This window comes from Neoarius graeffei, chromosome 13 (assembly GCF_027579695.1).
Source record: "Neoarius graeffei isolate fNeoGra1 chromosome 13, fNeoGra1.pri, whole genome shotgun sequence".
NCBI classification, from domain to species: domain Eukaryota; kingdom Metazoa; phylum Chordata; class Actinopteri; order Siluriformes; family Ariidae; genus Neoarius; species Neoarius graeffei.
Genome location: NC_083581.1, coordinates 13,880,316 through 13,908,085, shown reverse-complemented (window position 1 = coordinate 13,908,085; position 27,770 = coordinate 13,880,316). Strand labels below are relative to the sequence as shown.

The 27,770-nt window shown below is 43.1% G+C and overlaps 1 protein-coding gene across 3 annotated transcripts; it reads left to right on the top strand.

Moving 5' to 3' along the window:
* The first annotated feature begins 19,153 nt into the window (after nt 1–19,153).
* LOC132896448 (uncharacterized) lies at nt 19,154–26,137 on the top strand. 3 transcript variants are annotated; one of them, XM_060937279.1, is made up of 8 exons: nt 19,154–19,368; nt 19,773–19,851; nt 20,080–20,245; nt 20,897–22,568; nt 22,806–22,978; nt 23,056–23,331; nt 23,424–23,624; nt 25,408–26,137. In XM_060937279.1, the coding sequence occupies exons 4-8, from the start codon at nt 22,208–22,210 to the stop codon at nt 25,957–25,959; spliced, it is 1,563 nt and encodes a 520-aa protein (XP_060793262.1). In that variant the 5' UTR covers nt 19,154–19,368; nt 19,773–19,851; nt 20,080–20,245; nt 20,897–22,207; the 3' UTR covers nt 25,960–26,137. The 3 variants fall into 3 exon arrangements, with proteins under 3 accessions (XP_060793262.1, XP_060793264.1, XP_060793263.1); XM_060937281.1 differs by having other exon boundaries at nt 19,156–19,368; nt 20,897–21,168; XM_060937280.1 differs by having other exon boundaries at nt 19,156–19,368; nt 23,083–23,331.
* The last annotated feature ends 1,633 nt before the right edge of the window (nt 26,138–27,770 follow it).

Here is a 27,770-nt window from a genome sequence, read left to right as displayed (position 1 = left end):
GTAAGTGGCATTCTAGTGTGCCGGTTACATCTCAGGCAGATATCCTATTTCAACGCAAATGGTCGTGCCTAGGTAAATCTATTTTTTAACAAGATCATAACTTTTAAAATGGATAAATTGTTCTTATAAAGTTTTATTTGTAATTTAAACATGCCACATCAGGACACTTGCTGTGATCAGCAAACGGCGTTTATTTTTGGGTTTTATTTGACTTTATTAACCACAATGTTAGCTTTTTAGTGCATTTTCACACTTGGCCAAATTATTAAAATTAATTTTGGGCCTCTTTGGAGAAGGGGTTTATCCCTGCATGTTTGTTTTCATACATGTCATTAAAGTTACATTAAAGTTTCAAAAATTCTGCAACAAATATATGAACAAATATATCAACAATGATTGCAAACAATGAGTGAAAAAAGACATACACATCACACCTTTTGTGAAACTGTCAGTAATGGTGTTGAGAGCACAAGCTTGAAACAGCCTTAAAACATGGCCAACACGAATTACATCTCCCAAGAACCACGGCGCCCTTCGTCTCCAGCTTACTAATTACACCTGTCACTCATCATCTCAGTAATCAGCTCCCCTACTTAAAAACCACTTTCACACTCACCATGAAGTAGAAACACATTCAGTGTTTCTCTCCCGTCATTACCGAGCCATTTGCTTTCTGCCTGCCAGCCTTTCCATCTTTGACTATAGTTCGCATTTTTCTTGACCTCATTTCCTAGTCTCTCCTCTAATATTCTGTTTGTCAATCAACTGACCTCTGCCCGTTTCCCTGATTCTCATCTTCTGATTTGGCTTCATCAACAGTTTGCTTCTCCCGCTCTCCCCTGCACCTGCATCCGTAAGTGCCTGCACTGTGACATGATACTTTGCCATCCATGGATGCAGCAGAAGAAGCAAAGCTGACTGCACTGAATGCTCAAGGGTATCTTTTATGAGAACACCAGCAGATGCTCAGTGACCTCAACACCAGTATGGCGAAGCTTGCTGCTGTGATGTTGCAGGCCCTCCTAACATGCCCTGAATCCTCCACAAGCTCCACAAAGCTTCTCTCGTCAACCGAGAAATACGCCGGCGATGCCGCCAATTGTAAGGGATTTCTTCTCCAATGCTCAATGTATTTCTCCTCTCTCACCAGCATTTCTAAAGATCAGAAAATTACCAAATTTCTCACACTGCTGACAAGTAAAGCTCTTCAACGGGCCGGTGCTGTTTGGGAGCGAGGAAGTGAGCACACAACCTCGTATGACCATTTCTTGTAACTATTTAAATGAGTCTTTGATCATGAACCAGAGGGCATCAAAGCTGGTGAAAAGCCTGCTTAACATCAAGCAGGGTAAGAGAAGAGTTGCAGAGTATGCTCTGGACTTCCAAACCCTCGCTGCAGGCAATGGTTGGAATGAGCCAGCTTTGAAGGCAGTCTTTCATCAGGGTTTAAACCCAGAGGTATTGAGTGAGCTAGCATGTCGTGACCAACAGTTGACTCTGGACTCTCTCATCGACCTAGCCATCCATCTGGACCATCTACTCAACAGTAGACCATCATTACAAGGCACCACCACGCTACCTCCTACCTCCAACTCATCCTCACCCATGGAAGTATCTCAAGCTCGTCTCAAATGCTCAGAAAGTGAAAGAAGACACAAGGGTTTATGTTTCTAATGCGGTGATCCAAGTCATCTCATTTCCAAATGCCCTGTTTGTCCTCCTCATGCCAGTCCAGCAGAAACCTCTTCCAGCCTGGTGAATTCCCTGGTACCTCATAAAGTGCAGTCTTTTAAAATGCCTGTCTTATTGAAGCTACCATCGTCTACACAAATACTCTCTGCATTTATTGACTCAGGAGCGGAGGGAGATTTCATTGACACTTCCATCATCCAGAGGTTTGGCCTGTCCATGAACACACTGCAGAGGCCTTTCAGCCTCAAGACCATTGACAGAGGCCCCAGAGGGGAAAGACTCGTCACCAGTCACGTGTCTCCGCTTCATATTCTGGTGGGAGCCCTCCACTCCGAACTCATCTCTCTGTTAGTTACATCCATGGCACATCACAACTTAATTCTGGGCTACCCATGGCTTCAACTCCATGACCCATTGATTTCCTGGCAGCAGAAGGACATTGTTCAGTGGTCATCCACCTGTTTCCAGAACTGTCTGCTTCATCTGCAACTGTGAACCTTTCCTCCACGTCAGTAGAGGGTCCCCAGCCTGATTTGCTGGACAATGTTCCTAAGCGCTATATGGACTTAAAGGAAGTGTTTAGTAAAGGCGAGGTATGTGGCCTACCTCTGCATCGCACTTATGACTGTGCAATTGACCTCCTCTCAGTCCACCTCACAACCGTATTTATCCTCTTTCCCAGACCAAGCAAACCACCATGGAGGAATATGTACAGGAAGCATTGAATCAAGGGTACATCTGACCTTCCACCTCACCTGCCTCAGCTGGTTTCTTCTTTGTGAAAAAGAAGGGAGGGGGTCTCCAGCCATGTATTGATTATAGGGGCCTCAACCAAATCACTGTGAAATACCCATATCCTCTGCCATTGGTACTCTCAGCCCTGAAACAACTACGTTTCACAAAGATTTTCTCAAAGCTGGATCTACATAGTGCCTATCACCTAATCAGAATCAGAGAAGGGGATGAATGGACAATGGCCTTCAGTACCACCACCAGCCATTTTGAGTACCAGGTAATGAAGAAAGGCCCTGTGGCCTTTCTTCAGCACAAAGTGTGTTCCAGTGTCTAATAAGTGATGTGCTCCGAGACATGTTGGGGAGGTACTGTATGTTATCGCCTACATTGATGACATATGGATCTACTCCCCCTACAAAGAAAGACATTCTAGACATGTCAGATCAGTACTCTCCTGGCTTCTTGAGAATCACCTGTACGTTAAAGCAGAAAAATGTGAATTTCATGTGCCAGATTTCTTCCTTGGGGTACATCATTAACGCTGAGGGAGTTAGCATGTACCAGGTGAAAGTATCAGTCATCATGTCTTGGCCAGTCCCTACCTCAATCAAGGAGCTACAGCATTTTTTGGGCTTTGATAATTTCTACCGTCATTTCATTAGGGGCTTCAGCACCATTGCCATGCCTCGGACATCCCTCCTAAGGAACAATCCTCGGCACCTCCAGTGGAATCCAGCAGCCAAGGAAGCCTTCGAGATACTCAAGGCCACTTTCACGACCACTCCCATACTTCAACATCCCGACCCCACTAAGCCGTTTGTGGTAGAGGTAGACACATCTGATACAGGAGTGGGAGGCATTCTCTCCCAACAATTCAGGGAGAAACTCAAACTACACCCAGTGGCCTTTTTCTCTAAGAAGCTCACACCCAGAGAGAGGAACTATGACATAGGCAACAGAGCACTACTAGCTATCAAGCTAGCCCTGGAAGAATGGAGACATTGGCTTTAGGGAGCCACACACCCCTTCATTATCCTAACTGACCACAAGAACCTGGAATATCTCAAGAAACCAAGACATCTCAACCCATGCCAAGTCAGATGGGCTCTGTTCTTCACACATTTCAGGTTCATGATATCTTTCTGTCCTGGCTCCAAGAACACCAAGGCAGATGCGCTATCCAGAATTCACAGCCCCTCTCCAAATAACTCAGAACCTCATCCCATCCTCACACCCGAATGCTTTGTTCAGGCCATCACCTGGGATTTGGACAAGGATTCACAACCTCAGACACTCCCAGAAAACTGCCCTCCTGATCTTCTGTATGTCCCACACCATGTCAGAGGCAGGCTCATTACTTGGGCACATACATCACCTGCCACGGGCCATCCCAGTAGCTATCATACACACCAGCTGCTGAAGAATAAATATTGGTGGGAGAATATGGTCACAGAAATAAACCACTTGGTTTCCTCATGCTCAGAGTGCACTAAAGCCAAGGTATCATGATCCCCACCCACCAGAAAATTATGTCCCCTCCCTGTACCCCAAAGACCCTGGTCGCACCTGGGCATTGACTTCATCACAGACCTACCTCCTTCCCAGGGCAACACCACCATCCTGGTCAGCATAGACAGGTTTTTGAAGGCCCTCAGACTCATCCCATTACCTGGTCTACCTACAGCTTTTCAGACCACTGAATTAATCTTTCATCACATCTTCAGATATTTTGGCATCCCTGAGGACGTTGTCAGCGACCGAGGGCCTCAGTTCATCTCCCAACTCTGGTCTTGCTTCATGGAGAAGTTGGAAGTCTCAGTGAGTCTCACATCGGGCTACCACCCACAATCCAGTGGCCAGGTCAAACGGGCCAACCAGGAGGTAGGAAGCTTCCTATTTATCTTCTGCATGCGGAACCGGGGGACTGGGTGCAATTCCTTCCGTGGGCTGAGTATGCACAGAACTCACTCAAGCACTCTGCAACCAAACTAACACCATTCCAGTGCATACTCAGCTACCAACCACCCCGTTCCCATGGGATGATGCACTGGTCCAAGTACTAGCAGTGGACAACTGGTTCAAATGGAGCCAACAGGTATGGGAGGAGGTCCACTGAAGAATTTTAGTAGTTAACACAAAGTATAAGCAATATGCCAATAAACACAGGAGCAAGAACCCAGAATACTCCCCAGGAGACCGAGTATGGGTCTCCACAAAGGACCTGAAGGAAACCAACACATGCAAAAAACTTCAGGCATGCTATATTAGCCTGTACAAGGTACTCTGATGCATAAACGAGGTCTCCTACAAACTTGAACTCCCACTTCACAGTCGTGTGGCACCAACATTCCATGTCTCATGTTTGAAGCTAGCTATCCAAGGGCCGATGTCTGAGAACACTCCCACCCAGGAGCCCCCCCCCAGACATAGAAGGTAAACAAGATCCTGAACTCGTGACATAGACAAGGAAAAGTGGAGTACCTGGTAGATTGGGAGGGATATGGACCCGAGGAGCAAAGTTGAGTATGCTTGCTTGAGTAACATTCTAGACCCTCTCCTGTTACAGGACTTTCACAGCCAGCACCCCAACAAGCCTGCACCAAGAGGGAGAGGGTGCCCAAAAAAGAACATGGCTCCCAGATGGAGCTCCTCGGGGGTCTGTCAGTAATGGTGTTGAGAGCACAAGCTTGAAACAGCCTTCAAACATGGCCAACATGAACTACATCTCCCAAGAACCATAGCACCCTCCGTCTCCAGCTTACTAATTACACCTGTCACTCATTATCTCAGTAATCAGTTCCCCACTTAAAAACCACTCTCACACTCACTCACCATGAAGTATTATTCAGTGTTTCTCTCCTGTTGTTATCGAGCCATTTGCTTTCTGCCTGCCTTTCCATCTTTGACTATAGTTTGCGTTTTTCTCGACCTCGTTTCCTAGTCTTTCCTCTGATATTCTGTTTGCCAATCAACTGACCTTTGCCCATTTCCCTGACCACGATTCTCATCTTCTGATTTGACTTCATCAACAGTTTGATTCTCCCGCTCTCCCTTACACCTGCATCCGTAAACGCCTGCACTCTGACAGAAACATGGCGGATGTAGTGTCATTATATGGACATGTATGACTCCCAGTGTAAAGTAGAGCCCTGCACTCCCACGGGAGTCTCGCGGGACCCGACACAAAGCAGTGCGGCGCAGGACAAATTTTGAAAGCTCATTGCGGGCGCGAGCAGGAGGGGGAGTGCACAATGTGGGAGCGGGCGGGAGAGGTGATAAGCTGCAGTCCCGCTAACTAAAAACGTGTTTAAAATAAAATTTATAAATTATTAATTTATGTCTATCATATATAATTTGTGCTGGATATTTTATTTGGCATTAATAAAAACATTTTAAGATGCCTAAATTTGCGGATGTGGTCTAATCTCGCGTACGTTTCCGATTCCTTTCCGCTCTCAGTGCTTAGTTTCAGCACCTCTCAGTGCTTAGTTTCACCTAACCAACTTTGTCTGAAGGTGTCAACTGCATTCAACATGGCGGACGGAATGTCTCGATGTTTAAATATCTCAGTTGTTTGACGGTGTATCGCACAGATTGTTCAATTTAAAGCGAGAAATAGACAGTGTATAATCTGAGGAGCTGGTTGTGGTTGCGCAACACTTCATATAAGAGGAGAATGAAATCGCGGTTGGAATCATAACGCCACAGACTCGGAAGTGGGAGTGCGAGTGCGCAAAGCAAGAGCTGTCAATCATGAGCGCATGCAGCGCTCAACTTGAAATGTGTCAGCAGAATGTCAGAGTCTAAACAATAAACTTACAATAAACCTAACAATGCCACCTATAAATACACAACATGTAGATCTACATAACGTTATCTGTGCCATCTCACAGCACTTTGCTTAGCTATTTCTAATCAGGGCAAATAGCCTTCTAGCCAAAACTAGTATATGATGCTTTAATTTATGGAGATGCCTTTTGTTTACACGTGATTTCCAAATGAGGGGTATTGCAATTCTATATTAGTCTAAATTAACATCTACACCAAGTTGCAAGCATCAGGGGAAGATTATGGACGCACCAAATTTGGCTTAACGGTCATTTAATGGTGAAATGCCGTTCGCACTGTCAGCCAACTTCGGGTTGTTTCTCTCAATTCCGACAATAAACAAGACCATCCGAACACATCTGAAAACATTGTGGTTTGAACTGTGTTGGTTCAAATCAACTTGGTTCAGACCAAGTTGGTACTACAACTTTGGGAAACAGTCGTTTTTTGGATGTTAGTTAGTTCAAACTTGCATCATACCATATTGGTTTAATGCTAACTTGGTTGTTTGGGAAACGCACCCCTGAACATGAGCTGTAGATATTTATGCTCAAATCCACTCAAAGTAGGGGGCGGGGCACCATCACGCTGTATCTTTAAATTATATTAATTTCTTATAGGCCTACTTGTATTTCCTAGAATGTAAAGGTGAGGAGTGACATATAAGCTGTGTGCAATGTACAATATTCTTAATATCCACTGTAGATTTTGGTAGGTGTGTTGGGTATCTCTGTAAAGCCTCAGCTGCGCATGCCGCCTGGCAACGCGCACCCTCGCTACGTGCGCTAGGTGAAGGATCGGTCAGTGGAGAGCTCAGCTAAGCTCAGCATGTTTAATTCCCCAAGCCAATGACAAGAACTTTCGTGAGAAATAACGTGAACGTCTGCATCATGCGGGATTTGCGGGCGGGAGCAGGACAAAATATGGCAGGCGCGGGCGGGAGCGGGACTGAAAATTATAATTCTTTGCGGGAGCGGGACTGCACAATGCGGGAGCGGGCAGGAGCGGGACTGAAAATTCTGTCCCACGCAGACCTCTAGTGTAAAGTAACTGTGTAATGTGGTTTTATAAATGATACATACATTGCCTTGCATTTATAATCACCCCCATTTCTGTGAAACCAATTGCCATCAGAAGTCGCATAATTTGTTGAATGGACTTGACGTGTGTTCAATTAAACTGTCATATGACCTCAATATAAATATCTGTTGCTGGAAGATCCCAGAGTCTGTTAGAGAACACACCTAAACAAATAATGTCATGAAGACCAAGGAGCTATGAAAACAAGTCTGTAACAAAGTTCTGGAAAGGTATTAATCAGGTTTAGTTTTAACAAAATATCCCAAACTTCTATCCTACAGAGTGACACTGAATTTATCTATACTACTAAAGGAAGGCTTTCTGCTTCTCTTTCTCTCTGTTTCTTCACCTATGCAAATTGACACGGCTGGGTGCACATACTCCATACTTTGCACATGGATTGGTGACATCCCAGAGGGGCCCAAGACAACATTTTTGATTTTCCAAAACATGGGATTAGTGCTAATCCAAGACACTATCATTTCCCATAGGCTACATGCTCACACTAACACACTGCGCTTAGCCTTGGGGGGGGGGAATCCCCGAGGGGACTCACCTGAGAGTTTCGATTGTGCAGGATCAGCGCTCCTCACCAGAGACTTCCGCTACGGCTGAGTCTACATCACTGAGGAGACACGGGGAGCGATTTATGTCATTTTGAAAGAACACAGTGAAAACATATATATAATCACGTGTGTCCACTCAATTCTCCTCTGGGCCTGGGCCTTTTAGACCTGTGTTATACAAAGGTATCAATCAGTGGAAATTAGGTTCACAGGCAATAACTACTGGTTATTAACAAAAGGAAACAATCTGGCACAAGAGATTCAAGATTCAAGATTCTCTTGATCCACTCCATCTCATCTCGAATTGGAGAAATGAGAGGCATCTTTAACCACAGATTGCCATGCAACTCTGTCCTTGGCAGCAGTATGCCATTCACACTCACTGAGTTGAATTTCTTGGTTGACACACTTGCCAATATACTGCAAAGAGCTGGATTTCTGCAACCCTCTGCTTTGCTGACAATGTTGTGGAACATAAAGGCACTATTGCTATATTGGGTCTTTCTCCTGCCTTCTGATGGAATATCTGAGGAAAGATAGCTGGCATTGTACAACAGTGCTGATTAGGGGCAATGTCTCTGTTTGCTCATAGGTTTGATACATGATCATTTTGACTGATGTTCAGAATAATTCAGAGCCACTGTGTTTGAAAGATATTTATTTTCTCCTCTAGTGTTTTATTAATCACATATGTCTCAGTAGCATAAAGAAGCACAGTTAGCACAGAGGCCTTGAAGAACTTGATTTTCAATGAAATGCTAGCGTGACTGCCAAGTGTTCCTAAGTTTCCAAAAAAGCTGCCCATGCTTTTGATCTGCAATGTTTAAAATCTCACATGGAATCATTTACAAAAGCCCCCAAGTATTGAAAGTCATCCACTGTTTTCAGCAAGGATCCACCTAGGGTAATACTTGGATTGTCTATTTTTTTAGACAGGACTATTGTTTTGTTGGTATTAATCAGGAGCCCTACTGTACTTCCTTAGCTACCAAAGCCAACACATCCAGTTATTTTCGAACATTTTCTGTGTTGTTCTCTAGCATGGTGATGTCATCAGCATATTCCATGTCCCCAACTCTTTTCTCTAGGTGTCTGCGAGATGGACGTTTATGGGTGATGAAACCCAGATTGTCAATGTCAGTGTTCTTCATTACAAAGCAATTATGATAAGAAAGAGGTATGGGGCAAGTACATCTCCTTGAAGCACTCCTGTGTGGACTTCAAACTCATCCGTTAACTGGCTGTCAACAAATACAGATGATGTTGTATTCTTGTAAAGAACCTTGATTGTGTTTGTTATTATCTCTGGGACTCCATAGTGTCTCAGTATCTTCAAAAGGACACTTCAATCTGTGGAGTCAAAGGCCTTTTTAAAGTCCACAAAAACAACTAGTAACGGAATATTCATTGCATCACAGCCTTCCAATATCCTCCAAAGTTTATGAATGTGTTGAATACATCCTCGACCTGGGCGGTAGCCAGCCAAATTGACTCTCAGCTTCTCATTAAGCACATCTCAGATACGAGTTTGCAGCAGTTTGTTTTACAGTTTTGCTGCTATATTCATCAATGAGATTCCTCTATAATTTTTCATCTTTGTTTGATCACCTTTCTTTGGAAGGGGGACAATAATGTTCTTTGTCTAATCACTTGGTGGTTTTAGCTGATTCTTTATAATATTGACCAGTTTCAGAGCTGTTCTTTCAGTGCAAACCTGCCATATTTGATTGCTTCAGCTGTTATACTGTGATCAAAACCCAGGGCTTTATAGTTGTTAAGTCATTTTATGGCTACTCCCATTTCTACCATGTCAGAGTCACCAGTTTTGACGTCCAGATCCTGTTCATGATAGGGATGGCGAAAACTAAAAAAAATCTTGGCCGACCACCGAGCCTCATTAGCCGGTTAAAGTCGGTTAACCTATGAGTTTAAAATTCTAGAATTGAAATACAGGGATGCAAACGGTGCGCCTTTTGGCGGATGTCGCCCTCTCCACGGCTGAATCGCGCAGATCCGACCTTCCTTTCCCAAGGGGGGGGGGGGCGTTGGAGCGTCCGACCACAAGTTCATCAAAGCAAATTCTGCATATAAGCAAATGCCGCCACAGTCCACGAAACACAGGAAGTACAAGCACGAGAAGAAAACAGCAAATCAGAAAGCCGCACACGCCCGCGCCGAAGCCGCGCAAAATTTAATGTACAGTTTAATAAACTGATTGCGCAGCTTCCGCGCAAACGCGCGCAGCCCCCCGATCCACTGCCCTCCTCCCACACCCCCCACGCCTCATGGACTGCAACGGCACCCGCCTATTTAGTAATTTTAATACAGAATCCACCTTGAAATTACAATCAGACACTCCAACGCGCCCCCCCCCCCCAAAAAAACAAAACAAAACGGATCTGTGCGATTAAAAAAAAAAGTTGGTATCTGCGCCTTTAGTTTGTGTGGAGAGATATGATCTGCAATAACATGCATTGTTGGCTACAGACTGAAACATACTTTCAGAATGCACTGGCCAAGGCAGGACTAAACTCGATGTGCCTTCTAATAATAATTAAAAAAAAAACAGAATAGTAATTTGTAAGCTAAAAAGCCTGTGTCTACACTTTTCTTTCACCGAGTGGCAGCTGGGCGGGACATGACTGAATGGGTGTTTCTGATTTGTCAGCTGTCTTTAACTGTGGCGGGAGGGCGGGACATGACTGAATGGGTGTTTCTGATTTGTCAGCTGTCTTTAACTGGGGCGTGAGGGCGGGACATGACTGAATGGGTGTTTCTGATTTGTCAGCTGTCGTCCTTACACCGTATGGCATGCCCCAAGCGTTTACAACACGGAATTCCAGGTTCTCTGCTCCAAAATCGGCAGCTTCAAAACGATTGATTTTTTTTTTTTTAACCGACAACCAAAAAAAAAATTAACCGGTTGACGTTGATTCGGTCAACCACCGGTCAAACGGTCATCGGTTAACATCCCTAGTTCATGATGTTGTGGTATGTCCCTGGTTGTTGTCACTGCATTTAACAGATTGGAGAAATATTTCCTCCACTCATCCAGCAATTCTGAGGAGGATTTGATGATTTCGCCATTTGGTTTCTTCACTTTGCTAGCAGGGCATGATGATGAGTTTTGCGAATTTCATCTATTATCTTCCAAGTCCTCTTGGAAGCTCCTTTTCTGTTTGCTTGCTCAAGTTTGGCTATCTACCTTTAAGTGAATCTTTGTTCATCTTCAAGATATGATTCTTGGACTTGTTTTGATAGATCATTCTAATGCTGCTTTGATGTTGTGGCTTTTCTTTGCTGGTATCTTTTCTTGGCTTTGTTTCTTTCATCTACGAGCTGTAACATAGCTTCAGAGACCCAATTTTTGATGGACCATTTAAGGAGATATCCAACAATTTGTTGCACTGTTTCTCTGATGATATCAACTGTATTTCTATGGAGTGTCTCAGGGTCACTGAGAGCTTCAAAATGGTTTTGTAATACTAGCTGATATTGTCTGTGAACCATGGGATCTTCTATGACTCTTACCCAGTTATATTTCTTTCTCAGTTTTTGCTTTGTTTTTTTGAAATGAATTTTGAAATGGGCGCTGACAAGCCTGTGATCAGAACCAAGCTCAAGGGTATTATAGGCTTGACAGTTGATGATCAATCTTACCCATTTGGCATTAACAGGTCTAGCTGAGTTGTTAATCCTCATGGGTATTTGCTGGTTGCAGGAAACATGACTGAACTTGCCTCATGTTTGTTTGTTGACATGTGTCAACCAACTGTTTGCCATTGTCATTACTTTGTTCATGGTAATTGTACTTGCTGATGTAGTGCGGATGTGAAGCATGAGCATTGTTTCCTATATGCACATTAAAGTCACCCAGTACGTCTACAACTTTGCATGGAGCTTCATTTTTTATTGTGTACTGCAGATCCTGATAGAAAATGTCTTTGTCTTCTGCAGATGCAACCTCTGTTGGTTTGTATGCTGCGATGATGGTTACTCATGATTATCTGCAAAGTAAGCCTTGATGAGTCGATCACTGACTTTCTCTGAAGTTAAATAGGAGGATCGGTTCCTCTTCCTTATCAAAATTCCAACACCTCCAAACTTTTGCTTGGAAGCAGTAGAAAATATGAAAAGGAATTCTCCATTCTTCATCGTTAATGAAAATGATAGGACCTCTTCTTTTTATTGTTTTCATTAACGATCTCCCTCTGCATGTAAACCAAGGTAATCTCTGCATTTATGCTGATGATACGACTCAAGTGGCATCAGGAGACAGTATTGCAGAAGTGAGATCTACGTTACAGGAGGGGTTCAACCACATCAATAAATGGGCAAGGGATAATATGATGGCACTTAACTCGGACAAGACTAAAACAATGCTGGTCTGTAGCAAATAGAAAATGTTGAAACTAGAAAGGGAACATCAAAGTTTGGAAATAACCATCGAGGATAAGCCTATAGAAACTGTTAAATGTGCAAAGCTTCTAGGACTGTACATTGACAGTAACCTCTCCTGGAAAACACACATCGATAAAACATGCAAAAAAGTTTCAAAGAGACTGGGTTTGTTAAAACAGACAAAAAAATTCCTGACTCGATCAGCGAGACTGGCATTTTTTAATGCGTTAGTCTTGCCCGTGATGGACTATGGATGTTCCATCTGGGGAAATGTCACCGCATCGCATACAACCAAGATGGTAAAACTTCAAAAGCACGTGGCCAGAATAATTATGGATGCTAAGTGGGATGCCCATTCACAACCACTTCTAAAAGAACTCAACATTATGGAGTTTCAAGACAGAGTTGTACATTCTAAACTAAAATTAGTCTTCAAAGCACTTAATGGACTGGCTCCGCAATATATTAGAAATAAGTTTACATTTTTTTAGTGAAATTCATGAAAGAGAAATAGTCATCATAATTTAATTTTACCTAAAGTTAAGCATAGTTTTGGGCTACACACTTTTGCGTTTAGTGCAGCAAAATTATGGAATAGTCTTTCACTGGATCTGAAAACCTGCAGGTCACTTTCTAAGGGATTTAGTAGTTTGTAAGTTTTAGCCCTCAAAAGTATTTTATGTTATTTGTAGGTTTTATATACATTTTATGTTTGCTTTGTTAAGTTTGAGGGCCACATGTATATTATCACTATGATATTTAAGTGCAATCCTCAATAAAAAATGTGATTTAATTTAATTTATTTAATCATCACTGTACATTTGATTGATATCTACGCTGGTGATCATGCGGTGTTCTTGGACAGCGATTGTGTCAGTGGGAAGGGATACTGCCTGTCTGATAAGTTGGTAAAATTTCCCGGTCTGGGGTAGGGTTTGGACATTGTATGGGTCAGGTGGAAGGCAATTGAAATGGCATCATCTGTGGTGTGGTTTCAGTGGTAAGAAAACTGTAGGGTGGTCAAATTCCTGTGGCAGTTATGTTTTTATGTGCCTCAAGACCAGCCTCTACAGGGACTCTGTGTGGAGGAGGCTGTCCACCAAAAGGCACTGATTGTGTAAATGGGGGATCGTTTCCCTCATTTTAGTATTATGGACAGTTTTATGTAGATTCATGATATATAATCCCAGTTCAAAGGGGAAAGCTTATACAAACCACTGTGTATATGTGGTAACAACATAATTTGATTATTATTTTTTATTTGTCTTGGTAATTAATTGCACTGTAGGTGATATGTGTTGAAACCATTTGGGCATTCAAATGTACTTTTTCAATAAATACAGATAAATGAACATATTTAAGATGAGTTATTTATGTAGTATTGCTCAATTAACTGTTTTTGTTTGTTTATTTTTTTGTCATGTCCACGTGCCATTAGACAAAGTTTAATATGGCCTGTTGCCTAAAATGGTTTTGACGTCCTGTTTTAAAGGTTTGATATGCATGTAATTTATGGCTTATACACACTCTGGTCTCCAGAAAGTCGGGAAGCAAATTGATCTAATAAAACTAGTAGTGGACAGGCCCGTTTCAAGCTATTTGGGGGCCCTAGGCAAAGGGGGATCTGGGGCCCATAATTATCCCCCCCTCGACGAAAGGCCTTATGGCCGCCTATCCACTGAAGACTTAATAAATAAACATCACACATATTGTAATCATTCTTACGATTTTTACTTAATAAATGAACTCTTTACGTTATTATAAATAATTATCAAACCCAATTAAACACAAGAATAGACAAAATATACACACACACAAATATATATATATCAGCTGGATTACAGTGATAATGCTCACTGACTACGACGCAGGAGATCCGGGTTTCGAATCCCGGTCAGGGCAAAACATCATCCAGTAAGGGTCCTTAGGCAAAAACCCCTCATGATATATCAGCCTACCTCAGGAATGAGTGAAAACATAACTGAAAGAGTCATACCGGCTCAGACGTCGCCCGGGTCAACAAGGTCTGCGTCAGTTGCTAGGGAACCAGGGCAAACTGATGAGAAATGGGCTACTGGAACAAGACATCGATGGACGAGGACAGAAAATACGGATTTGCTGGAATGCTACTATACAAGCAATCCCAGAGAGAGGGGATACATGCAGAGAATGTGGGACCATTGGATACTTCGAAACCCACAATCAAGGCTAACAAAGAAACAGCTATTAGCCCAGTGTTCCAACATCCATAATCGAAATCTGCTATCACAACTAGATACATACAACAACGATGCTACGGCAAGGGGGAGCCAGGAAGACAGGTCAGCGGGGAGATGTCATCATCCCCACAACCAGAGATTGGGTACCAAGCCCCAACAGCTAACAGCCTCAACACAAGAGCTGCTGACCTGAGAAGGAAGATCGTGACCCAACTGGAAACCTGGAGCCCCCGACGAATACCGAAGCTGAGTTGCCAAGTACCTTCAGAAGATCTACTAGTAGATGTGAATGCTGCTCTGAAGACAATCTCCACAAGAACCATCACTGAGACCAACAAGCTGATACACAGTACAGCAACAGTAATCATGGAGATGCTTGGACACAAGGTGGGCTCGGGACATAACAAACAGTATCCACCATGGAAGAGACGATTAGAGGCCAAGATAAAGGCAGCAAGGAGAGAAGTTAGCCAGCTAGCTGAACTACAGAAAGGGAACATGGTGAATAAAGGGGCGCCCAGGAAGTACAACTCACTCTCCATACCAGAGGCACTCGAAACTGCCAAACAGCGACTAACAGCTCTGGCCACCCGGTTGAGGAGATACACCAAGGAAGGAGAGGCCAGGAGAATAAACAAGCTGTTCTCCACTGAACCAGCCAAGGTGTACTCTCAATGGCAGGGGAACAACAACCGGTCAGACCCACCAAGAGCTGAGGTGGAAAAATACTGGAAAGACATATGGAAAAGAAAGGCATCACACAACACCGATGCCCAATGGTTAGTGGACCTAAGAGCTGACCACAGCAACCTCCCAGAACAAGAACCAGTAACCATCTCAATGGCAGACGTCCAAGAAAGAGTGTCAAAGATGAAGAGCTGGACAGCACCAGGCCCCGATATGATCCATACGTACTGGCTGAAGAAGCTAACTGCACTCCATGAACGCCTAGCAGCACAGATGAACCAGCTGCTGAGGGATGGAACCCACCCAGAATGGCTAACCCAAGGCAGGACAGTCCTAATCATGAAGGACCCCCAGAAGGGACCCATCCCATCCAACTACCGGCCAATTACCTGTCTCTGCACAACATGGAAGGCCCTGTCAGGCATCATTGCGGCAAAAATGAGTAAGCATGTGGCTCAATACATGAGCGAGGCACAGAAAGGAATTGGCAGTAACACCAGAGGAGCCAAGCACCAGCTACTGGCCGATAGAACAGTCGCCCGAGACTGTAAGAAGAGACAGACCAACCTGTGCACTGCCTGGATTGACTACAAGAAAGCCTACGACTCAATGCCACACACATGGATACTGGAATGTCTGGAACTGTATAAGATCAACAGGAACCTAAGGACCTTCATACAGAACTCAATGGAAATGTGGAAGACAACCCTAGAGGCCAACTCAAAACCCATTGCCCAAGTCAACATCAAGTGCGGCATATACCAAGGAGATGCGCTATCACCACTGCTGTTCTGCATAGGCCTGAACCCCCTCAGTCAGATCATCACGAAGAGCGGCTACGGGTACCGATTCCGTAGTGGGGCAACAATCAGCCACCTGCTCTACATGGATGACATCAAGCTGTATGCCAGGAACGAGCGAGAAATAGACTCGCTGATCCACACCACCCGGATCTACAGCGATGACATAGGGATGTCATTCGGATTGGACAAGTGTGGCCGGATGGTCTCAAAGAGAGGCAAGATGATCCAGACTGAAGGGATTGACCTACCAGAGGGCAACATAGGTGATATCCAAGACAGCTACAAGTACCTTGGCATCCCACAGGCTAATGGAAACCATGAAGAGGCCACAAGGAAGTCAACCACAGCCAAATACCTCCAGAGAGTAAGGCAGGTCCTGAAAAGTCAGCTGAATGGTAAAAACAAGGTCCGAGCCATCAACATGTACGCACTACCAGTAATCAGATACCCTGCTGGTATCATAAACTGGCCAAAGGAGGAGATAGAAGCCACAGATACCAAGACTAGAAAGCTCCTCACCATGCATGGAGGGTTCCACCCCAAGTCCAGCACCCTGAGACTATACACTAAGCGGAAAGAGGGAGGCCGAGGGCTAGTGAGCGTCAAGACCACGGTCCAGGATGAAACATCGAAAATCCGAGAATACATCAGAAAGATGGCCCCAAAGGATGAACTGCTAAGTGAATGTCTCAGGCAGCAGAACCCTGATGAGAGTGCAGAGGAGGAGGAGGAACAGACAACCTGGAGAGACAAACCCCTACATGGCATGTACCACCGTCAGATAGAGGAAGTGGCTGATATCAAGAAATCCTACCAGTGGCTGGATAATGCAGGACTGACAGACAGCACAGAGGCACTAATCATGGCAGCGCAAGAACAGGCCATAAGCACAAGAGCCATAGAGGCCAGGATCTACCAGAGTAGATCAGACCCAAGATGCAGACTGTGCAAAGAAGCCCCTGAAACAGTCCAGCACATAGTAGCAGGGTGTAAGATGCTAGCTGGATCAGCGTACATGGAGAGGCACAACCAAGTGGCTGGGATAGTATACAGGAACATCTGCAACCAGTATGGAATAGAAGTACCCAAGTCCCAATGGGCCATACCACAGAAGGTGGCTGAGAACAACAGGGCCAAGATTCTGTGGGACTTCAGCTTCCAGACTGACAAACAGATCCTGGCTAACCAACCGGACATAGTGGTGGTGGACAAAGAGCAGAAGAGGGTGGTGGTGATAGATGTGGCGATCCCAGCTGACGCCAACATCAGGAAGAAGGAACATGAGAAACTTGAGAAGTATCAAGGGTTGAAAGAGCAGCTGGAACGGATGTGGAAGGTCAAGGGTTGCGTGGTCCCCGTGGTAGTGGGGGCACTTGGGGCAGTAACCCCCAAACTGGGAGAGTGGCTCCAGCAAATCCCAGGAACAACATCTGAAGCCTCAGTCCAGAAGAGCGCAGTCCTAGGAACATCGAAGATACTGCGCAGAACCCTCAAACTCCCAGGCCTCTGGTAGAGGACCCGAGCTTGAGGATGACATGGATACCACCCCCCGCCGGGGGTGAGAAGGAGACTTTTTTTTTTATATATATATATATAAATCAAATATGAAAATAAGACAAAGTAATATAAAATGTGCAAATAACACAACACTAAATATTTACAGTATATACACAAGTAGAAATAACTTCAAATGGTGATTAAATGATTACAAACATGAATAAGAATCGTAATAAGAACCAGCACACACAGAAAAGTGCAAAAGGTATAGAAAAACACATAAAAATTTAAGAATACACAGCTAGAATCATGGGCAAAATGTCTAAAACTGCTGCTTGCGGGCTTTGGCTTCAGCAAAGGCAGCCACAATACCCTCCATGTCCAAAGACCTGCGGACATCACATTCAATTGACATCAGTGGCAGTCCGGAGAGCCTTTCTTGGCCCATTATGTAAAAAAGAGCTTTCTTGTGAGCCATCCCCTGTCCTACTCCATTCATGCTCACGACACACTAGCTACTTCTGATGAAAGCCATGCAGCTCGCTGAAACTAACTCTGACTATGACATTTTGATAAACACAATAAGTTAATCTGGGAGAAGTTGACAGTCTTTCACCTATTTGTCTCATCTCATCTCATTATCTCTAGCCGCTTTATCCTTCTACAGGGTCGCAGGCAAGCTGGAGCCTATCCCAGCTGACTATGGGCGAAAGGCGGGGTACACCCTGGACAAGTCGCCAGGTCATCACAGGGCTGACACATAGACACAGACAACCATTCACACTCACATTCACACCTACGGTCAATTTAGAGTCACCAGTTAACCTAACCTGCATGTCTTTGGACTGTGGGGGAAACCGGAGCACCCGGAGGAAACCCACGCGGACACGGGGAGAACATGCAAACTCCACACAGAAAGGCCCTCGCCGGCCGTGGGGCTCGAACCCGGACCTTCTTGCTGTGAGGCGACAGCGCTAACCACTACACCACCGTGCCGCCCTCACCTATTTGTGTGGCACATATTAGAATTTTTAGCCAGTCCTTGCAAGTTTGTAAGCCTGTTGTGCATGACAACGTTTACATCACTGTTACACTGTCTACAAGATAACGTAAGCTACCGTTAACGTAAGCTAGCTACCAAATTTGCTTGTCAACCCGCTTGGTATTAATGAGTGTGTACATTCTCACTTACCGTTTTTTTCTGTCTTCCTCTTCCCTTTTCTTCTTTCTCTTCTGGCTCCCTGAGGGGTAATTTCGCTTCATATTTGAGTTTGATTTTTTTTTTTTTGCCGCGGAGCTTTGCAACCACTTGACTGGACGGAGATGGGCATTGAGGGGTTGACAACAGACTATCATTGCGCTTTTCGGCCAAAGCATGTAAGGAGGCGCTGTTGTGCATTAGGGGGCCCCCCTTAGAACCTTCAACAAGTGTCATTAGGCGCTGCGCTGCCGCGCTCAAAAAGTTGTCATTGCTATTGAATACATAACCAGTCGTTCGGCAGCGGGGGCCCTTCGAGGGCTGGGGCCCTAGGCAATTGCCAAGTCTGCCTACCTTGTTGCAACGGGTCTGGTAGTGGAAGTGATTAGTGGAGGTTTGTTACAGTAGGTTTCTTTCAAACTGGAACTACTCTCCAGTCCAGGTGGTGACGCTAACACGCTCAGTAGCGGCTTCTCCAACCGCCAGAAAACCCAGAGGAAGAAAAAGACTGCGGGTTTCTCGGCTGATTTATTGTGCTTAAGTTAATCATTTTCATTACAGCGTTTTATATTTACATGTTGATTCGATCCAGTTAGAAATCCAAGCTTGTTACTGTGCTTATATCTGAAGATTTAAACATTCTTTCTGCTTTAAACCCTGAGGTAAGTTAAATTGAAGCTGTGTGGTCGAATCCTCGACTATTTCATTCCTTCTGTTGTGCACTTAAGTGCACAATAGAAGGAATGAAATAATTAAATATTTATTCAAAAACAATAGGTATGTAATTCGGCCTTAGCCAGGTATTTATGTGTCGGTAGTAAACTTATTGATTTTGTATGTTTAAATTATTGAAATCTTAAATAGAAGTCACTCTGCTTGCAGTGATAACTGACTTTAACAGCTAAAAGTACTTTGAGGCTGATTTTTAACATTTCATTTATTAATAAAATGTGTAAAAAAGAAAAAAGGTGTAAGAACAGCTTTACATTTTCCTCTCATTGATTTCTGTTTAACTGTTACTTGTTGTTATTGTTACTGATATTTGTTGTTGCTGATCTCTTTTCAGACCTGTTATAATGAGTACAGCAGGAGACAGACAGCACTCCTCCAGAAAGTCTCAGGATGCTCATCCTGTTCACTCACAGGTTAAGTTTAATGATGTCTCACAGCTTCAGGATCCATCTGAGAAATCAGAGTTTGTCTTTTTTTTTTTTTGGTTTACTGCTTTGTTTCATTGCTAGGCTTTGACCTGTCCTCCTTAATTACTCATAGCTTGATTATGTTTAATGGTGCGTAAAAATGAAAATCCAAGACTGTTTTCAGATAAGCAAGTCGCAGTATACAAATAAGTGTTATTGCTGTTTTGTCCTTAGCTGTGTGAAGATGTGAAAACAGAGACTTCAGATGAAGGGACAGAGGTCTGTGTGAAGAAAGAGGAGACGCTAGACCTGAACATCTACAACCATGGAGACGATTTTGACAACACACCTGAAGTTATTGCCATTAAAGAAGAAGAAACTGACAATGAAGACTACCTCTGTAAGACATCAGGCCTCTGTAGCTCAGTAACACGTTGACTGATTATTCTGCTCTACACACTATCTAGCGCACTAAATGTCCATTAGGGAGATATTTGGGATGTAACCTTTGTGAATTGAGTTTAAAAGATTAAAGACCAGTTTTTATACTGTACTGTTGCTCAGATCTATAAATAAGTGAGCTGATCAACAGTAAATACCTTTCAGTACAATTATAGACGTGGGCAACTAGCATGGACTGGACTGCAGACCTGACATCTTCATTTTGTAAAACAATTGTAAAATAAAGTAATGAGTCAGGACAGGGCATTCATGACAGTGCATTTGATCACGGGTCCTTTGGCACAGCATGAAATGGAGTAAAATTCGCTTACCTATGATAACATTTTTATAATGTATACTCTCAAGTGGCTTATTACTTTTATAAGATGGCCACAAAAATAATGTGATACAAGTCAGGGTCTAAGAAATAATATATTATTAGTAGTATTCTTTGCTATAAGCAACTACTTTACCAAGCAATATTTCTATTCTCCCTTAACATTCCTGAAAAATCTGGACTATGTGGGGGAAACCATCATTTGACATGTATGATTACATTTAAAACTTGTATTTGTTGTAGTTCTTCCTGTTATGTTTTCTCTCCTTCCAGACTGTGAAGTTTGCAAATCCTACTTCTTCAACAAGTGTGAGGTTCATGGTCCTGCGCATTTCATCACCGATGCCCCTGTTCCCATGGGGGTTATGGACCGAGCCAAACAAACTCTTCCTCCTGGACTAGAGATTCGGAAGTCCAGTATTCCTGATGCAGGCCTGGGAGTGTTTAATAAGGGGGAGACTGTTCCAGTTGGCGCACATTTTGGACCCTACCAGGGAGAGCTGGTAGACAGAGAGCAAGCTATGAACAGTGGATACTCTTGGGTGGTGAGTTATTATACATTTATTATAAATATTAAAAGGTTAGTTGTTTGGGTAGAGTGTGGTACATTTACTGAAAATATTGTGGGCAGTTTTGCTACTTTTACTGAGTGCATAATGTGTTATGTTCCCCATTTTAATATTTAGTGGTATAATTTGTTACTGTGGTGCTACAAAATGCATTTTTTAAGCAGCAGATTGCCACCACTAGATAAACATAATTCTAATTGGTAATTTCTTAGTGCCAGTGATGTATATAGACGCACACGAACACGCTTTAAGCTGCTTCAGAATCCTGATAATATACTGGCACTCAAACAAGTATTCACTCTAAACTCAATTCAGCAGAAGGAACTTATAACATTGATCTCGACTAGGGTTGTGTAATATACCAATTTAATTGTCTTTATATGATCTTACAATGCTGCAATATCTAATGACATTTACTCTGATTATATTAAAGGGGACATTATATGGAAAAGTATTGTCAGTCCTGTGCGCTGTGGTGCGTGCACCTGAAGGCGCGCCTTGGGCTGCGCGTGTGCCGAGTGGACTCCAGCACTCGCGCCGTGAACAAGGCGCACCTGAGCTCAATTAAGGGACATTGTGTTTGCCTATTTAAGGACTGTGCTGATGCATGTGCATCACGAAGTATTATGCTACGTTAAGTATGCATTACTGAGCCTTTCTACCCGTGTTCTTGTTTTTCTGGTTTCTTGATTCTTGTGCCTGTTTCTTGTTATTGTTATCGCTTCAGCCAGTATCTCACTGGGCTGCGACAGCTTGCGACAAATTGCGAACGTCATTCGTGAGAGAGTTTCAGAAGTGTCTTGAAACATTTGTGGGGCTTCTCAATTTCCTTGCATGAGTCGCAAAGGGTCTCTCCTTCGTCACTGAAATTTTGAACGTGTTCAAAAAATTAGTGCGACAGAATTTCTCTCAAAATAGCCGCAAATGCGTCGCTGGTGTCGCAAAGCCGTCACGAACCCTTCTCAAGTCAGTTTCCGTGAGACAGGAAGTGCGAGAACTGAGAGACAACTTTGCCATGCCACCCAAGAAAGGCAAGTCCAGGGGAAGGGGGACTACTGGCCCTGCCCAACCGGCCCCTATAGAAGTTGAGAAAGTCCCAGGGCCTGGTTCCGATGGGGAGGACTCTGAGGCTTCCTCTACTTCCCTGCCTGCTGAAGAAGGTAAAAGAATGAAGGCAGTAAGTGGTGCAGAACGGCAGTACCCCTGGAAGGATGAACACCAGGACACGCTTGCCGAATTTTGGCTCAATCATCCTATTTTTTATGATAAATCCAAGCAAAATTATAAAAACAGGGAGATGAAAAATCAGTTAATACATGATCTTATCCAGAAGAACGACAAGGACTGGAGAAAGATTTACACACCCCTGCCAACAGGTGAGTATAAATTGTATATTTTTGTAACAGAATTTTAGTTTGACAGAACAGATGCCATTTGTATGTGAAGTGCAAGCGCAATACAAACTTTTCAAATAAGTGACTCCATTTATTGTGATGTTTGTGACTATTCATGCACAATACGATACTTTATTACGGAAATTACGCCTTTAAAATGTGCAGCATGACTATATGTATAAATAGATTAAATGTCTTTTGCATATTCATATTTTACAGTTACCCAAGTGGATGCACATTTGCGCAATATGCGCACCAGATTTGTAAAGCTACTAAAGCGGAAATCTGGCGCCCCTGCGTTGACATTGTCATACACGGATATGAAGATTGTCGAGAGATATCAATTTCTGCGCCCCCACATCCAGAAAAATAGGACAACAGCTACACACACCGTAAGTACAAAAGAAGATTTGGTATATTGCTTCATGTGTTTAAAAATTCATCCAGTTTATCTTATTTTTTTGCAAAGGTTTCAACTTTTCTTATTTGCTTGAAGTTTCCTGGTGTACAGCCACGAGGTGTTGCTGATGAGGGTGATGATGATGACGATGATGATGACCAGACTTTTCAGGGGACTCAGCAGCCGTACCACCAAGTGGGTCAGCAGAGTTCAACAAGTAGTCAACAAGGGGGCCAACAACCCTCCACTTCCCAGTCCCAGTCTAAAGGCAAAGGAAAGGGGAAACATAGAGGACCCCCTACTCCATCCATTGTCCGAGACAGCGATGAAATGTCTGAAGCAGAGGTAACACAAATCCTTCAAAATATTTATATTCGACATGAGAACTGATATTTTGTAATATTGTTTTATTTGTTCCTTTTATTTGTGTGTTGCAGATTTTGCAGCAGGCCCAGAACCTAATTTCTAACATCAGAGCACCAGCAAAGAGCGAGCATGAGAGGAGGGTTAGGGACTTCTGCAGATATATGGAGTCAGAGATACTTAGAGTACCCGAATCGTTGTGGGATGAGTGCAGTTTCACGATAATTAATATAATCAGAGGGTTTAAAACTGCCCAGCAACATGCATTCCACCAGGTAGAGTAAAACACATGTTTCTTATCAAAATAATTAGTACAGCTTCATAATATATGTGTGTGTGTGTGTGTGTATATATATATATATATATATATATATATATATATATATATATATATATATATATATATATAAAATGTGTGTGTGTGTATATGTGTGTGTGTGTGTATGTATGGGTCTGTCTCAGAAACTGGGTACTGTGGGGGTACCCCACTAAATATACTCACATTCAATAAACTATACAGTTTTGAATGGTGATGTTGGTTTTAATTTGAAATTAAATGATGAAAGAAATAATACAGATAAAACTAAATCTTTGATGTGAATATTCAGAATTTGGCAAAAATTCTGCAAATTTGTGGAAAAATGGCGTCTTGATCTGGAACATGATAAATGGCTGACTACATTGCATTCCCTTAAAAAGGTTGTAGTCCACTGAAAAGTCTACAGATACCACTAATTGTATTTTAAGTTGTAACTTTATATACCTAAGGATTGGTGGGCTCACAGAATAATCATAACCGTAATAAAACATCATGCAAAATATTTGATCACCATCGTAACTCTGTTTTCCGCATACCCAAAACCAATACGATCGTGTGTTTTGATCTAAACGGAAAGCCTCAGGGTCAAGGTCACTACCTCACCAAATGTAGTAACTTAAAATCACTACGCCATCTAAAAATTTAGTTATAAATCTGCGATTTTGTTTTTTAAAACGAAAGCTGAAAGTTAGGTGTGGAATATGTTTCTTACAGAATATGTTATAATGGTAGCTGGTCTTGTATGAATTTCTCAGATATAAAATGAGTTGTGGTCTATTTTTTACCGTAGCGTGTTATTTGTCTGCGGGGAAGGACACACATTAACAATTTGCATGTGTGGAATGGAGTTAGACGTTGATCATGCTTCCATTTGCGGTCTTTCTGTTACACGAGTGATCTGTTTGGACGTTATCACTGAAAAGGTGAGTTTTGACAGTTTTATTTTGTTTTAGTCTTGCAGTATAAGGCAATAGAATGTTTCTTTTTCCTCTTACTTTAATATTTCGTAGTGTTTGCGTATTTTTGGCCAATATTTTGCAACCATGATCAATTTAGATTGAACTTTTGATAGAATCTATGGCCAGTCATTTTGCCCCACCCCCGCCTTGCGCGCCGTCCAGTGTGGTAGTGATGTCCCGTTGCTCACGTGCTGCAGCAGAGACCTGTGTGACCTTCAGCCGGTACAGTCGCTGTTCTTTTACCAGTGCCGTTATTCTCATCTTTCCGGTGTGTTCTTGATTTTTCCATTGTGTCCTATTTCGCCATATCAAATACCCAAAATGTATCATATTATTCATATTTAAGTGAATAATCAATTCAGTCATCATAATTTGGAATTTTTAACCCAAGCAATCAAAAGGAGGAAATTTATTCAATATTTTCACTCATCTGTGAGGGAGGGGCTTTAATTCTTCATGATGTAGTTATTTTATATGTAAATCAATTTTACAAAAGCATTTGAATTGTAATAAAAAAAAATTTCCACAGTGGAGGCCAGATAAAGCAAGATGCTATCTTTATTCTTATTAAACATGACAAAAGAAACATTGAGTATAAGCTAAATGCAAAAAAATAGTAAAATTAGAAAATTTATTTTTTGACCATAATGTCCCAAATGAGAGACCAGTTTCTGAGACGGACCCATATATACACTGTGTGTGTGTGTGTGTGTGTGTGTGTATGTATATATATATATATACACACACAAATAATAATTTTGATAACTATCTTTTTCACAGAATTATGGAAGCCAGTATCATCAGCACGGAGGGTATTGCACACAACAGTGTGGCACTTTCCAACAGCCTAGCACCTTCCAGCAGTCGCAGCAGCCCGGCACATTTCGGCAGTCGCAGCAGCCCGGCACATTTCGGCAGTCGCAGCAGCCCGGCACATTTCGGCAGTTGCAGCAGCCCGGCACATTGCAGCAGCCCGGCACGTTTCGGCAGTCGCAGCAGCCCAGCACGTTTCGGCAGTCGCAGCAGCCCAGCACATTTCAGCAGTCGCAGCAGCCCGGCACCTTTCAGCAGCCGCAGAGTGCTCAGGATGGTACTGTCTACCCCCAGATCCCATCAGTCAGCAGTTCAGTGTTGAACACCAGTCTGGGACTTGACACTAGTTTGAGTCACATCTGGAGCACTTCAACACCAGTCCAGTCACCAGGAGGAAGGCAGCTAGACACGCCCAATCTGACTCCAACCACTACAGCTGTAATCATCACAGCTGCAGTTCCAGCTACACAGAGCAGTGCCAAGTCAGGTGGCAGGATGGCACAGGAGGACTCTGACTAAATCTTACTCTTTAGCGCTAGATCTGTATTTCTATGAATGGTTACAAGTTTATGTTTTGCTTCTGTATTAAAGGTCTTCATTTATGTAAGTTGATAATGTGTGTATTGTATTTTCTTGCAAAATAAAAGGTGCATCAAAGTTGTTTTAAAATATATTGTTGCACATTGTCAAATGAAAATGTTTTATTCTTTATTTAAATTTAAGAATTATAAAAGGTAATAAAGATGGATTTGATTCATTCAAAATAAATAAATATAAACAAATTAAACCATGCATGAGAAAGACTTTGAGCAATCAAAATGTCTATGAACAATCAGGATTGATCAGCAAAGACTCAAAATGTCTGAACACTGGCGCTACTCATGCTTGATCAATGTTATTTCCACTCCTACCATTCTATTCTGCCATGGAACTGCTCCCACACCATTGTAGTATGCAGTCAGGTACTCCCTAACTCTTTTCCCAACTGCTGTACTTGTGTTGCCTGATTGAGTTTGGATTCCATGAAGAGGTGTTCCCTGGTCTTGCTGTCTCCATTCCCATAGTTGCACTTCGTGTGTTGTTAAGTCCTCACTGTCTGCAGCTTGTTGCATTCTGGCTGGATTCTTGTCTGCCAACAAGTTATGTAGGGTGCAGGCTGCCAAGACAATCTTTGTGACAGTCTGAGGTCTCTGCATCATGCACGAATGGAGACACCTGAATCTGAAAACACAGTAAAGCCATTTCATTATTATCAACTGACATTTCCATTCACATCGGTGTGAAATACTGCAAAGTTATCATTAAATGTAAAAGTATGTTTGCACGTACCTGCTGGCTAAGATGCCAAAAGCATTCTCCACAATCCTGCGGGCCCTGGACAACCTGTAATTGAAGATGCGCTCTGCTGTTGTCATGTTTCTCTTGGAGTGTGGTTTCATCATCCAGCCTCTCAGAGCAAATGCGTCATCCCCAACAATAAAGTAGGGGATATCAGTATCACCATCTGGCAGGGGCTCACTTGGCGGCAGAACAGCTTTGCCCTGCTCTAAGGCATGATACAGTCCACACTCCCTGAAGATTCCAGAATCAGAATCAGCACCATAGGCACCCACATACATAAATTTGTAGTTGGCATCCACCAAGGCTAGCATGATGATGGAGTAGTAGCCTTTGTACTTATAGTAATATATAGATTTAGGTGCTGCCTAAAAGTGGAGCTCCCATCTGTTTCTGGGTTGTAGAATTTTCTTATATCATAGCCAGTCTCTTTTGTTTTATTTCTTTACTGGCTAGTACTGGCCACTAGGCAGTGTGTATGACTGGTAATTACTAACACTGGCCACTAGGCGGTGTGTATGACTGGTGGTACACGTACACGGACAAACCACAAAAAATCGACTCGATGGGTTTACCATTTTTTCTTAGGTTTGGTGCTCCGCTACAGACTGCCAGAGTGAGGTGGAGCTTGCATCCTCACATGCTTGCCATCTATGCAGCCACAACAGTGATGGAAATTCCATTTGTCTGAGAAGCCCTTAGCTACCTCCTTTCATTCCTCTTCTGTTGTGGGACACCTGAAGGCCGTCTCGTGGTAGATGTCATAGATTGCTTGGCATACCTCTGTCACAACACTGACGATGGTGTTGGGGGCCACCCGGAACCCATAGGCTAGCGACTTATAAGAGTTCCCAGTGGCAAGATATCTTACAGTGATGGTCAGCTTCAGTCCAGGTGACAGTGGCTTCCTGCAGTTTGTTTATTTTTTCTAAAGCCTATGAGTCAAATCTTCAACCATCTGGTTGAACATATCTGGATCCATTCTGATAAAG

Excerpts from the sequence above, each read along its gene's own strand:
- LOC132896448 (XM_060937279.1), top strand. The coding sequence starts at position 22,208 with ATGCCACCCAAGAAAGGCAAGTCCAGGGGAAGGGGGACTACTGGCCCT. Across the intron at positions 22,569-22,805 it reads TTACACACCCCTGCCAACAG|TTACCCAAGTGGATGCACAT; the intron begins GTGAGTATAAAT and ends CATATTTTACAG. Across the intron at positions 23,332-23,423 it reads ATGAAATGTCTGAAGCAGAG|ATTTTGCAGCAGGCCCAGAA; the intron begins GTAACACAAATC and ends TGTGTGTTGCAG.